Source organism: Garra rufa, chromosome 10, assembly GCF_049309525.1.
Source record: "Garra rufa chromosome 10, GarRuf1.0, whole genome shotgun sequence".
Lineage (NCBI taxonomy): Eukaryota > Metazoa > Chordata > Actinopteri > Cypriniformes > Cyprinidae > Garra > Garra rufa.
In genome coordinates, this window is record NC_133370.1 from 14,641,524 (window position 1) to 14,656,664 (window position 15,141).

Here is a 15,141-nt window from a genome sequence, read left to right on the forward strand (position 1 = left end):
CAAGAACCAAGTTTTGTTTACAACAAAGGAAAACCAGTCTTCTCTTGGCTTATATCGAAATTCGTGACCAGTGTTTTGTTTTGCTCTCTCCTCGGTGCTTTATTGTTTGTCACTTCTCACCAGAGCTTTCGCTAGGCTTACATGCTACTTTATTCACTGAAACACCACTATCTTGTGAATGCACATACGACAATTAGAAGCTAAAGATTACTTCTTATAACGTTTTAAAAATGGATATTTGTCTTACACAAAGGTTATCGAATCACTTCAGAAGGCCTTTATTAACCCCCTGGAGCCCTGTGGAGTGCTTTTTATGATGGATTTATGCACTTTAATTTGCTTCAAAATCTTGACCACCATTCACTGCCATTATAAAGCTTTTTTAATTTAACTATGTATTTGTCTGAAAGACAAAAGTCATATACACCTAGGGTGGCTTGAGGGTGAGTAAATCAAGGGATAATTTTCATTTACCAATATGTTTTCAAAATTCACACTTAAGGTATGATTTGACTATTAATTTAACTATTAATTTAAAAGTCGCTTCAACTAGTGCTAACCACATGCTCTATTTTATACATAATTAAAAACAGCTATTCTGGAAAAATCCATGTGTCAGTTCAGCCTTAGCTACAAGTTGACCTAAAAATGACCTCATGACTGAACAGCTCTATTATGTAAATAACTAAAATCCATCTCAGAATCATTCCATGTTCTGTGCTCAAATAAGTTCAGCGTGTTACTCAACACTTTGAGAAAGATCTGCGTTGAAGCCCCAATGCCTAATCTAGTTTACTCTGTATCTCCATCCTAGTATTACTGCTGTAAGAGGAATGAGTCAGAAGGGGAGGCGGGCTCGGTCGGAGATCCTCAGCCACAGTTCGCCTGCAACGCATGCAGCGCTCCGGGAGTGGACGGGGCGGCCGTCACACCTCTCTCGCTGCCCTACGACCCCGCTCCGCCTCACAGCTACTGCCCGACTTGCTCACCCTACTACCTCCGTGGCACGGATGAGATGCGGAACGGCGGCGAGCGCCTGTCCTACATGCCCACTCACTACGAGAACCATGGCGCCACTGCCCTTGGTCTGGCCGCCATGTACGGCCCCGTGCTGAGCCATCGCAGTACCCCAGACTTTTACACCAATACACGAGCCATCAGCACTGACGTCTGACCCTCACAGACCTGGAGATGGACCCAGGCACAGAGCCGCTTCTGTGGACAAGAGCAACTGGGGCCGGTACATCTCCACGCGCCAAGACTCAAAAGACCTACGAGATGCCATGTTATTCTTCCACACAGGTCTAAGGCCATCTTTAGTCTTCCATCTATTGTCTTTTGTTTTACCTGCTGTTTACCTCTTCTTCTTGCACACCCCTCCCTCTTTGTGCTTTGAGGGCTGTGTGTTCTATGACATGACGTGTTTGTGGAGTTTTTGGCCTTTTCAGTGTCAGTCTTAAAGGTTAAATGCAAATAGGTTATTTTATTTATCTGGAAAAGTCGGATAAAGCGTATAATAAAGTTAGAAAATAGAAATGGAGCAGCCCAAGGAAGCTTTCCAGGCTCATCTCAAGTATTTTGTTGTTTATGGTGACATAAAAGGCAAACATTCCACAATTTTTAATAGCTTTTAAAAATGTATCTTTGTTTGAAAGAGCATGATATTCAGCTTTATCTACAGTAAATATACTGAATCTTTGTCTTTGAAAAGCTTATTTTAGGATGAGAAATTAACCAAAATGTGATTGTCTTTAAGTGTTGGGGAAGTGTTAAATGAATTACTAATGATGATTATATTGGTCAGTTCATATTTGAATATTTGTGTCACATAAACTAAAATTCACAATGACACAGAATGAGATGTATTGACAGTTGTTGAGTTTTTAAATAATATTGAAGTTGGAGTAATTGTTAATTCTCACTTATTTCTTTGTCCATATCCACTACATACTATGATTAAGAGCTTTTTAGAGTAACATTGCTGAAATCTCCAATGGCATATCATTTTCAGATTTATACTCAACGTTTTCAACCTTCTTGAGGCACTGAGAGAAAATGACTGGAAAATATTAAAAACATTTCATTATCTTGCCCCTCTTTGTATGATATTATGGCATTCGAAATGATACTTATAGGAACGATAGTTTCCTTGTCTTTGCAAATGTGTTCCTGTTTGTGAATTAATATATTTTCTCACATATTTGTTTCAGTAGCCATTGGTTTATAAGTTGTGCATTCTGATGTCTATGTTCACTGTCTCAAGCACTCTTTGTTAGTAACTAAATCACATTATAAATCACAGGATGGCACTTTCTATTTTACATGTGAATACTTTTTGGCAAAAAAATGGGAAGTATATCAGTCTATGGTTTAAAATATTGAAGAAAACAGAGTAGCCTATTGTCCACATATTTCACAGAATGCTTTTGAATATAAATGAAGCATTTATAAATGCCTGTAGACTTTTATAAAATTGGTCAATTGTGATCAGAGTAATAAAAGCCATTTCACGTCTATACAAATACATGTACATAAAGATCAAATTATTTCAATGATTGAAGTGTTTTCTGTCAAGTCTGTATCTAGAAGCTGACTGCCAATGTTTCTGTTTCCTTTAACTGTGACTCTGGACAACAAAACCAGTAATAAGGGTCAAAATAGAGCTTTATACATGAATAAATAAGCTTTCCGTTGATGCATGGTTTGTTAGGATAGGACAATATTTGGCCGAGATACAAGTATTTAAAAATCTGCAATCTGAGGGTGCAAAAAAAACAAAATATTGAGAAAATCATCTTTAAAGTTGTCTAAATTAAGTTCTTAGCAATGCATATTACTAATCAAACATTAAGTTAAGGTTTTGTGGTCCAGGGTCACAATTATGTTTTCTTCTATATTCCTATTTATGTAGCTGGCATTTTGTGAATTATGTAAAACTATAAAAGAGACTGGTTGTCAAGCATTTTAAAATACTGAACATTTTCATTTTACTCCCCAGTTCACTGAGCACATGTTGACATTTTGTGACAACATGCCCCAGTAGCAAATCACATATGAGGTAAGTTTTTCAGCATAAGTTAAATAATTATGAAATTATGAAAAGTTAAAACACAGTTTAGTCTTTTAATTAAAATATATCTTCAGTACACAGTTGACTCATGTCTGACTGTCCAGTGTGGCTTTTGTGTTCACTTATCACTATAGTAAAATTAAAAACCACTATTAAAAATTGGTGAAGTAATGCCTATTTTTTCACCAATGCTGAAGTCTCTTCTGCTCACCAAGCCTGCATTTATTTGATCTAAAGTACAGCAAATACAGTACAATTATGAAATATTTTTACTATTTAAAATAACTGTTCTATATTTGAATATTTTTTTAAATGCAGTTTATTCCAGTGATTTCAAAGCTGAATTTTTCGCATCATTACTCCAGTCACATCATCCTTCAGAAATCATTCTAATATTTAGATTTGCTGCTCAAAAAAACATTATTATTATGTTGAAAACAGCTGAGTAGATTTTTTTCAGGTTTCTTTAATGAATAGAAAGTTCAGAATAGCATTTATCTGAAATAGAAATCTTTAGTAACAGTATATATGTATTTATCATCATTTTTGATTGTTTTAAAGCATCCTTGCTAAATAAAAGTATTAATTTCTATCATTTCTTTTCCAAAAATAAAAAATAAATACAAAATTATACTGACTCCAAGATTTTAAATGGTATGGTGTATACAAAAGCTTTTTTTTTTTTTCAGATAAATGCTGATCTTTCGATCTTTCTATTCAAAGAATCCTGAAAAAAAAAATACTCAGCTGTTTTAAATATTAATAATAATAATAATAATAAATGTTTCTTTAACAGCAAATCAGCATATTATAATGATTTCTGAAGGATCATGTGACACTGAAGACTGAATGATGCTGAAAATTTAGCTTTGATCACAGGAATAAATTACATTTTAAAATATATTCAAATAGAAAACAGTTATTTTAAATAGTAAAAATATTTCAAAGTCTTACTGTTTTTGCTGTACTTTGGATCAAATAAATGCAGGCTTGGTGAGCAGAAGACACGTCTTTAGAAAACATTACAAATCTTACTGCTCAAAAACGTTTGACTGGTAGTGTACATTTTTTTAATGTAATTTATACCTATGATGGCAAATCTGAATTTTTAACAGCCATTACTCAAGACTTCAGTGTCACATGATCTGATGCTCAACGTTTTGTAACAGATGTGCTTCTTAATATTTTTGTGGAAACTGAGACATTTTTTCTAGATTCTTTGATCAATAGAACGTTTAAAAGAACAACATCCGTGCTTAATAAAACTATTATAAAAAAGACTGGGGCTTACTGGCCCCCAAAATCTTCATTGGTATAGTGTACAAAACTACTGCTTGAGGAAACACATTTTATGTCATTTTGACAAAATCTCAGGTTTCTCTTTGCAGCCTGTTCTTTCACTTTTATATCTTAAAGCGCTAAAGACATTTGACATTTAGGAGTGCCAAGCAGGGCTGGGACTGCATTCTGTGTATTGTGTTAAACTACTTGAAGGACCAGTTTAAGATCTTGTTAAACAAACAGCTGTTCCATGCATCTCATTTGCATTACAGTACAGCACATGTGAAGAATTTCACTCTCAGCATGATGAAGCTTTCCTCTAAGTTTTTCAACCATAATAGGCAGCACACTTAACAAACCGATGTGAGAGTCACTCCCCCCTCACAGTGAATGTGCCCTAAAGAGAGAGTTTTGCGTTTGTTTGTTTGCTTCACAGGATCATGACGAAACCTGAAGACTGAGAGGTGGTGCCTCCTATAATACAGGAACCTTTGAACACTGTGACACTTTGCTGTTTGTCTTTATTGCTCTCTTCTCCTCCCTTCTTTCAATTACTAATAACAACCTCCCCCACTTTCGTCCCCTTTCTCGCTTATTTGCTCGGCTTTGTTTAGGCCGATGACCACAACAGATTAACAACAGAATCAAACATAGTTTTATAAGAAACTCCAATGCTTTTAACCAGTTTTGATTAATAATATCTGCATTATGCCTCCCTGAGGCTGCAGTCAGATGATAAAAACAGTTCACAGCCTCCATCAATCCTGCTGAACATATACAGCGGCCAGATATAAGCAGCTTAAGGAATGGAGGAATGTACTGGCACCTGCTTGTCCCAGGAAAACCACAGTGTTTTTGTGTGAGAGGCGACCTACAGGATTACAGCAAGAATTTCAATTTCACAGTCTTTAGCCCTGAGCTTGAACCCGCAGGCAGGCTAGCAAACTCTAAACAGCGACGGTAAAAGCTCTTCTGAAAAATCTATCAGTTCCAGGTCCTACTTGCGTTGGATTAATCATTTTAATAATATTTAACTGCTTTAGCAATGAGGAAACTGTGTGTGGAAATAATTAGTACTGCCTGCTGGATTGAGTAATAATACTGTAAGGGCAGTTGGAGAAGTTTTGGTACCTGCTTATTAGGTAAGTGAAGATCCAGAGGACAAAGGTGGACTGAAATGAATCCCCTCCCATAGTCTTACGTTGGGGCAGGGCTTGCATTGAGACAGACAGATATAGGCTGCTGCCTGTCAAACCTGTTGTCATTTCTCCAGACAAGTTTAGCTGTCTGCTTTGTATTTGGAGATCGAGCTGTGTTCTACTCACCTGCCAAAATGATGGAAGAAGTGTCTATCGCTGTGGCCTATGATGCCTATATTATTGACCAGATGTCAGAGGAGGAGATCCTGGCTAGTCTAGTAGTGGAGACTCTACCAAAACAAGTGGTAAGTTCAGCACACTTTGACCTCACGTTTGTCACGTTGATTCAAACCTGGCATGCTGGAATTTCTAAGGCGTAGCACGATAGCATGTTTTGATTCAAATCTCTTTACAACAATGCACAAATATTAGTGCATTTGCAATCTTTTTCTTATTAAATGTTAAATGTAATCTAATAAATGCATGATTTACAAAATAAATTGTTTTTAAATTGTTTTTTATCATTAACTATTATTGTTATTATTATTATAATTATGAATTTAAATTGTATTTTATTTATTCACAGACACAATTTAATGTAACCACATTAAATAAATAAAAAAGTCAATATTACATTATATACACTTCCAGTCAAAAGTTTTTGAACGGTAAGATTTTTAATGTTTTTTAAAGAAGTCTCTTTTGCTCACCAAGCCTGCATTTATTTGATCCAAAATTTTACTATTTAAAATAACTGTTTTCAATTTGAATATTTTTTTTAAATGTAATATATTCCTGTGATAGCTAACTTTTCAGCATCATTACTCCTGTCTTCAGTGTCACACGATCCTTCAGAAATCATTCTATTATGCTGATTTGCTGTTCAAGAAACATTTTTTATTATTATTTTTATCAATATTTAAAACAGTAATTTTTTTCAAGATTGTTTGATAAATAGAAAGATCCAAAGATCAGCATTTATCTGAGATAAAAAAAGCTTTTGTAACATACAGCTTCAAGCTTGGAGTCGGTATAATTATTTTATTTTTTGGGAGGTGGGGGGAAAGAAATGATAGAAATTAATACTTTTATTTAGCAATGATGCTTTAAATTGATCAAAAGTGATGATAAAGTCATTTATAATGTTTAAAAGATTTCTATTTCAGATCAATGCTGTTCTTCTGGACTTTCTATTCATCAAAGAAACCTGAAAAAATTCTACTTCGCTGTTTTCAACATAATAATAATAATAAATGTTTTCTGAGCAGCAAATCAGAATATTAGAATGATTTCTGAAGGATCATGCGACTGGATTAATAATGCTAAAAATTCAGCTTTGAAATCACAGGAATCAATTACATTTTAAAATATATTCAACTAGAAAAACTTACTGTTTTTGCTGTACTTTGGATCAAACAAATGCAGGCTTGGTGAGCAGAAGAGACTTCTTTACAAATACATTAAAAATCTTACTGTTCAAAAACCTTTGTAAATATTACATAATATAATAATGTCATTAATATATTGTACCTAATGTGTGTGTATATATATATATATATATATATATATATATATATATATATATATATATATATATGAAATAATGTATTTAAATATGAATTAATAAAAAATATAATCAAAATTTCAAGAAATCGTTATTGTATAATATGTTGCAATACATTCCTTTCATGCCTTTAAGAGTTTGAACACCTGATATGACCTGAAACGTCTTTGAATCTTCTTTTTGAACAGGTGCCTTCTAAAAAGCCAAAATTAAGAGATAACCAAGTGCGTCCAGAAGACCCACTCGACAAGTACGAGGTAAGAGATCACACCCTGACGAAAACAAAAAGCTTTTGTCCTCTGCAACAAACACATCTACAAAAAATCTCTTTGTGAAAACTGCATAATCATGCATTGAATACTTCAGAGTTTTAAATCTGTGGACTAAAAAAATACCTTCTCTTTCCAGAGAGAAAACCGTAAGCTTCAGGAAACAAGTTTGCGCCTAGAGCAAGAGAATGATGACCTTGCACAAAAACTTGTCACTAGCAAGATTGCCCTAAGGAATGCTTTAGATCAGGTCTGTCAAATTATTACAAGTCATGCATGTTATGCACAACAGGCCCGTTTCATTTTCTGTTTTATTTGCTGCGTATGTTTAAATAGATCTGCTGTGTTGTTTCAGACCGAGGACCAAGTGGATGAATTAACCAAGGAGCTTTTGAAAACCAAACAGCTTTTGATGATTACAGAGGAGGAGAAACGGGGAAAGGAGGAGGAAGCTTTACAGGTGAGTTTTAACGCACTAATGTATACAGTACATACAAGTGTTTGGAAAATCTCTGGCCTTGTCTAAAGTATTGGTATGTTCGATAGCTGAAAGAGATGTTCAGGAGAGACCTGGACAAAGCAGAAGCGGACATTAAGAGATCAAACAACATCATCGCCGACTACAAGCAGGTAAACATTTAATTATAACCACACACTCAATAAGCATTATTCTATCTGATGCCAACATTCACCCCAATTTCTTGCTTCCTTTAGATTTGCTCTCAACTGAATGCTAAACTTGAAAACCAGAAAGCTCAAGCAGACAAAGAGCTGGAAGTTATTAAGGTAAGAAACACACCTCAAAGCACCCTTACCAGTATTACTTTAGCAGCATGATATTTGTGACCCTGGACCACAAAACCACTCATAAGGGTCATTTTTTTAAAATTGAGATTTATACAATCACCTGAAAACTCAATAAATAAGATTTGTTAGGACAGGACAATATTTGTCTGAGATACAACTGTTTGAAAATCTAGAATCTGAGGGTGCAAAATATTGGGAAAATCGCCTTTAAAGTTGTCCAAATGTATTTCTTAGCAATGCATATTAATGATCAAAAATTAAGTTTTGATATATTTACTGTAGGAAACTTACAAATTATCTTAATAGAACATGATCTTTACCTAATATCCTAATGCTTTTTGGCAGAAAAGAAAAATCGATAATTGTGACCCATACAATGTATTTTTGGCTATTGCTACAAATATACCCATGCTACTTATGACTGGTTTTGTGATCCAAGGTCACATTTAGTGATAAATGATACTTTTTCAGAGCAAGATGCTGGAGTGTGAGCAGTGTAGACAAATCTTTAGTATGGATGGATCGATTCAGCTGTGCTGTGAGAGTGAAGATACCTGTGCTCAGGATGAAGTGAAAGCCTCTCTCAGAGAACAGGTCCAAGAATTAGAGAGAGAGCTGGCCCAGACCAAGCTACAAATGGTGGAGTCCAAATGCAAGATACAGGTAAGGAAAAAGAGTCTGATGAAAAGCTTGTGGCTTGAAATGTTTGGTCAGAAGATCTTGTAAAGTCTGTGTAAAGGCAATTCAGAGAATTGTTTCTTTAAAATGTATTGCTGAAAACATGTTACAAAGACTGTGAACTATGTAGTACTAAATTGTGTAGTTAGACCGTTAAACTGAGTTTTGTGTTCACCATTTTTGTGTTCAGAACATTATTATAATTAAGAGCGTTTAGCATCAGTGGTTCGCCTGCTAAGTCGAAAGTTACTGTTATTACCGTGAGTTACTAAAGCATACAGTTTGTTAGCTAGCTATGTCTTCGTCAAGTAAATCAAATTACCTGTTTGCGATCATTTTTCAAAACAGCTCTGTCATCCATTCAGGTTGTAGCGGTGTTTGAGAGTTGTGAGAGGCGGCATCCTTCCCGCTAGTGGGCGTGGTTTCAGCGCCGACCGCGGGCACACCCATGGCGTTTAAAAGCATAGAAAGCTTATTTTTTAAGATTTTGATAACAAATTTTATTAACTTGGCTTTTTTTTAATCAACTTTGGCTGGGTGGTTAACAACACAAATGTACTACTGAATATGTTGTTCTACTGTTTGTGCTGTCTAAACCATGGAAAAAGCAAGTGGAAGCTGCTAAATCATATACTGTAGAGAAGGACTTAGTAAGCAGGAAAGCTTACTAAGGAAAACAATATTGTGACAAACTAAAGTTAATAGGTGGTAAAGATACATTTGAGCAGTATTACTTATTAAGATATTAGCCTAATATTTCACCTACCTGAGCTGAAATGACAAGAACAAACATGAATGTTGTCAAGATTCTTGCTCTAGAAATCCTGGTTCAGTTTGGCCCAACCACAAACGCCTTTGTGCCTTCAGAAAGTGTTTTGCACTCTTCTCCTTGATTTGTTATAACTTTTGGCAGACTACAGTACTCCATATGTTTTTCCCAGTCAGTACAGCCCAAAACAGGACAATAATTGACCATTTTCAATAGCAATAATCAGCTAAATATGTGAGTTTCTTTCGGTTCAGTGACATTGTTTACATTTAGTGCTGCCAATATGGCCAATTGAAGATACGTCGTGAAAACACTATAAATAGACACTGAAGGCGCTCAATCTGATCCAGTTTCAACAGCGTTTCTTACTGCACCTTTAATGAATCGAAGCTTATTTTTAAGTGTTAATTAAATGTCTTGATGATTTTAGATTTATTACTTCTATACTACAAATGATATACAATTTTTTAATTTGTCTATCATCTTGTTGTCCCAAGGAGCTGGAGCACCAAAATGCACTTCTGACGACTGAACTTCAGGCTGCTAAAAACACATGGCTCAAAAAAACTTTGGACTCCTTCAAGACAGCTGCCAGCGGCCATCAGAACTCCTCTCAAACAGATCCTGCCTGGGGCCCCGCTAATAACCCCCACTCCAGCTGGGTCACCAGAAGGCTCTCCTGGGCCCATCGAGAAGGGAGAGCAGCCAAAGTATGAAGAAGTTAAGCATACTGATGGAGAAGAAAAAGATTTAATGAGAGCATTCCTGAAATGAGTCTCACAAATGATGAGAAGGCTATTCCCTCAAACCAGAGGACATTATAGATCCGTATGGTTGTAAACATTGGGAATGAGAGGATTCTCAAAGGATGGATGACAGCAGAAAGCAATATCTGCCCCTCTAGAGATGAGTGCATCAGATCAGTTGCTATTAAAGCAATCTCACATGAAGACACTATTACATTTTTATGTATTACTTAAAGCATAATCTTTTACAAAAGTCACATTGAAAAAAAGATTGCCTCGTGTAACATTTAAATGAACTGGTTTCACTTATTACTTAAGTGAATTATTAATTAACATAACTACATTTGATTACATCAACAAAAGTAATTTTAAGGTTTATAGATCAGGTACAAACAGCTCTTTAAGGTAACAATTGCCTTGTAATGCTACTGTTGGTACTGTACAATGTGAATGTATTTCTTATTCTACAACAAATAAACTTTATGAAGTAAGGACAGTTATCAACATAATGACAAAAATACCTTTATTTCAATTGTAAACCACCAATTGTTCACTAATATAGAGAATAAAGCTGTAAATATTTGTCATTCAGTTACGTTGTTTGAATCACAAATAGTTTGCATGTTCAAACAGCAGAAATATTAGCGGACCTTATAATAGCTTAGTTCTGGATAAAAGCATCTACGTAAATGAGTAAGTGTATAACACATAAAAAGAGATGAGCTTGTGACCTAAAACAATATAAACTAGTAAATATGGATGTAAATGGAAAGATATGATTTGCTAATACTGATATGCATGCAGAAACTTTAGGTTAGACAGAGCTCTACTCAGACCGCTCATCTGGATTGTAAAGATCATCAAAATAGCCCTCAGTGGCTCTGAGCATCTGAACAACAGCATTTAGAAGCAGTATGTCAGTTTGAGAGTCTATTTCCAGTTCATGGCAGTAGTTCTTCACTGGGACCACAGCAGACAGAGAAACTCCAAGCTGAACACTCACCTCCTGCATCTGTCACAAAACAATTAATCAGAAATACTCAGTATGGGAAACAGAACAGTACAGAATACTGAATAAGAAATGTTCATTTGTACCATTTTGTTGATGTAGTGGCTCTGGTAGACATTTTTCAGGTCTTCTGCCACTAAAGGGCAGGCCTCATCCACCTTAGTCATCAGAACCAGCTGAGGAACATCTAAAAAACAGAACAATGTAAATTGAATTTCCATCATTTAAATGAAACGAATTCAAGTCTTTGTTATTGCTTCATTATTGTTTGACACTTACTCAGCTGGTTGGTTTTCCTTCGAAAAACTGCAAACTTGTCGATCATTTTGTCAGAGAGGAGCTTGACTTTGCTGATGTCAATCACATACACCACACAGTGAATTTTGTCCTTCAAACCAGGAGATTTACGGAAAAGAGGGGAGTCTGGCTGTATAGGCATCGATGGGTTAAACTGGGGAAACAAAAGATATGTCAAATATTTTTACATCATTAAGATTTCAGACAGAAAATATGGAATAAAAATAATTTAATTGATATCCAAACTTCTCTCTTTCAGACCTATTAACTATTATGTTTGCCTTTTACCTAAAGTTCTCACCTGATACCTGTCTTGAACATGACCCTTCAAAATGCTGGCAAAATCATCTACATCCAGACCGGAGTTTACACCCTCCTCCAGACCCATTGAGTCACACAGAGTGAAGGGAACATGACTGACACTGCTGCCTGGCTTGATGTAGTAGGTACGGAACTACATAGCACAAATATTTACCAATTATTTTCAATACACATATAAACATAATTTCTTATAAATAATCACAATACTTCGCAAAATATTTCACTCTGTAAAAGGTGGCATAGTCAGGATATACAGTATATCTACCTGAGTAGTCAACTAGTGCCAGCAGTGCCAGTGTTGGCCTGGCTGCTCACGTAACCCTTGAACACAGAGTTGGAGGAGTTAAAGAAACTTGATTTCCCAGCACCAACCGGACTCACCAGCAGAATCCGAGCCTGTTTGACTGAGCTAACAGAAGGCTTCCAGCCAGAGATGATGCTTAAGAGTGCCTTCTTTCTCCTAAAAACACGATTATCTTTGTCAAAATTCCTTGAACACTCCTAGTGACAGTTTGTCAGGAACATTTCTTTAAATAATGACAAGTTTAGACATAGTTTATAACTTAGCTAATTAACTAAATTATTTTAAAGAAGACAGCGAATTTGGTTTGCTTTACTTACTCAGAATTCCATTGCACATTTCTCCATGGTTTCTCCATGAGTCCTCCATAATCTGATGAAAATACAAACCAGGGCATGAGTTATTCACAGAACCATTACAGAAAGTGCACTACTCTTTCAGCAATTATCTAAAGAGTAGCACAAAATAATACAAACCTTCCACTCTGTACACCTCACATTCTGTCAGCTGTAACTAAGTCATTCCCATGCATCTGCTCTGGATCGAATTGGTATGTTCCTGGATCACTGTAGGCATTGGCTGTATTATTGTAAAGAAACACTAAAGAACCAAAGTTTGGGCAAAACTTTCAGTGAAAGCAAACTGGGGATTTCCACTGAGCACACGCCGAGGATCTTCTTTAATTTCTTTGTCATTAAAACTGAAAAGAAAAGCTTTGTCATCCACAATATTTTGGTTGCTTTGATGATAATCCTTGCTAGTAAAAGCTCCAAAAACATATCCAGACTTATTGTAAGCTACAATAACAGTAGGTCCCTGCATATTACACTTTTGGTGAAATGCGTTAGCACTGTAGCCATGCACACTGGCTTTGAACAGCAGGCTAATGTTGGCATGGTTGAACAATGAGCAGAGCTTCTTCTTCTGCCATTTGCTCAAGCTGGATGTGAGGGTGCTCATAATGATCTGAAAAACATACAACCAACACTTTTAAGCATGCTTTTAACAGTATTTTGGAAAATATGGCCAGCACATAAACTTGCAACGTGACCCAAATTCATCTGAGAGAAAGAAAGAAAGAAAGAAAGAAAGAAAGAAAGAAAGAAAGAAAGAAAGAAAGAAAGAAAGAAAGAAAGAAAGAAAGAAAGATTATCTTGCAAAAAAAAAAAAAAAAAAAAAAAAACATTATGTAATCAGCTCACGTTGGAACAAGTCATTAAGCGCCCGCTTTCTCCGTTTTTTACCCTGAAAAGATTCACTTTCGTTTTACCTAAAACGCAACGTGTCTTTTTTTTTTCCCCACAAATGAAGCGTGTGACGTCGCAGGGTTTTTTATTTATTTATTTATTTATTTTTGTCAGGTGCGAAAAAAACGCTAAACAAAACAGAACTGGTTATTTAAAAATGTACTAGGCCTAATAATATGTTTAATTTCCTCAGTCAGACGTGTTGTTTCCCAAGCAGTTCATCCTGACTTTGCGCCTGGATTTGCGCTCTGTTTGAAAAATAAAATATAACTAAACTAAACTATAACTAAATGTCCTATCATCTTGATGTCAAAGTGATTATATTTGTACCCATCTAGCAATACAGCATTTAATTCAAAATAAACCAGTGCAACACAATTATACATACAGAAATGATTGATAAAGTATAAGTCCTGCAAATAAGATGTCCTGCAATGAAAAAAAAACTTTTCTAAAACACTCGGTGAAAACTAATGGAGGAACCCTGATTTAGTGGCTCTGGTAGACATTTTTCAGGTCTTCTGCCACTAGTGGGCAGGCCTCATCCACCTTAGTCAGCAGAACCAGCTGAGGAATACCCGAAGAAAATAAATATCTGGGCTAGTAACTTTCAAACGCTGCAAGGTTCCTTAAGAAAGACTAGAATTTACAGTGAAAATAGTTGTTGCTTAAAGGAGTAGTTCACTTTCAGAACAAAAATTTACAGATGATTTACTCACCCCCTTGTCATCTAAGATGTTCATGTCTTTCTTTCTTCAGTCGATAAGAAATTATGTTTCTTGAGGAAAACATTTCAGGATTTGTCTTCATATAATGGACTTCAATAGTGCCCCTAAGTTTGAACTTCCAAAATGCAGTTTAAATGCAGCTTCAAATGGCTCTAAAAGATCCCAGCAGAGGAAAAAGGGTCTAGTGAAAACTGGCAAAATGATTGGTCTTTTTTGAAACACACTCACTGTATATGTACTTTCTAACCTCAAACGTTTGTCTTGTCTATGTCTGTGTGAACTCTGTTTTTTCCGGTTCAAGACAGTTAGGGTATGTTGAAAAACTCCTGTCTCATTTTTTTCTCCAACTTCAAAATCGTCCTACATAGCTGCAGCAATGAAACAAAGTTGAAGAAGAAAACAAGATGGGAGTTTTTCGACATACCCTAACTGTATTTACTCGGATTACACAGACTACGCATAGAGATGAGACAAGATGAGCATTTGAGATTAAAAAGTATATAAAAAGAGAATTAAAAAATATAAAATGTATATAAAATAGTCAATTTGTTTTGAAAATGACGTTTCACGATAAGACCCTTCTTCCTCGGTTGGGATCATTTAGAGCGCTTTGAAGCTGCATTTAAACTGCATTTTGGAAGTTCAAACTTGGGGGCACCATTGAAGTCCACTATATGGAAATAATTCCTGAAATGTTTTCCTCAAGAAACATAATTTCTTTACGACTGAAGAGAGAAAGACATGAACATCTTGGATGGCAAAGTGATAAGTAAATTATCTGTAAATTTTTGTTCTGGAAGTGAACTAATCCTTTAAAACAACAGCTTTATTATTAAATTAAATTTATTTATTTATTTATTTTGGTGGATGGTGTTTACATTTTTTTAGGACAGTGGAGTATGCAGTTTTCAGAAA

The 15,141-nt window shown here is 35.4% G+C and overlaps 2 protein-coding genes and 1 pseudogene across 2 annotated transcripts in view; 2 read left to right on the top strand and 1 right to left on the bottom strand.

Moving 5' to 3' along the window:
- fam163aa (family with sequence similarity 163 member Aa) overlaps positions 1-2,961 on the top strand; it is a 24,516-nt gene extending 21,555 nt beyond the window's left edge. Inside the window, exon 4 of the mRNA XM_073848708.1 lies at positions 815-2,961. Coding sequence (XP_073704809.1) covers positions 815-1,174 — 360 coding nt within the window. The 3' untranslated portion in view covers positions 1,175-2,961. The remainder of the gene's footprint in view (positions 1-814) is intronic.
- On the top strand, positions 1,181-10,906 carry rabgap1l2 (RAB GTPase activating protein 1-like 2). The gene is made up of 10 exons (XM_073848707.1): positions 1,181-1,302; positions 2,999-3,058; positions 4,788-5,795; positions 7,243-7,311; positions 7,463-7,573; positions 7,679-7,783; positions 7,870-7,953; positions 8,038-8,109; positions 8,602-8,793; positions 10,075-10,906. Exons 3-10 carry the CDS (start codon positions 5,685-5,687, stop codon positions 10,291-10,293), a joined length of 963 nt encoding a protein of 320 aa, XP_073704808.1. The 5' UTR covers positions 1,181-1,302; positions 2,999-3,058; positions 4,788-5,684; the 3' UTR covers positions 10,294-10,906.
- A 141-nt stretch (positions 10,907-11,047) lies between these two features.
- On the bottom strand, positions 11,048-14,238 carry LOC141343992 (interferon-induced protein 44-like; annotated as a pseudogene).
- Positions 14,239-15,141: the final 903 nt, after the last annotated feature.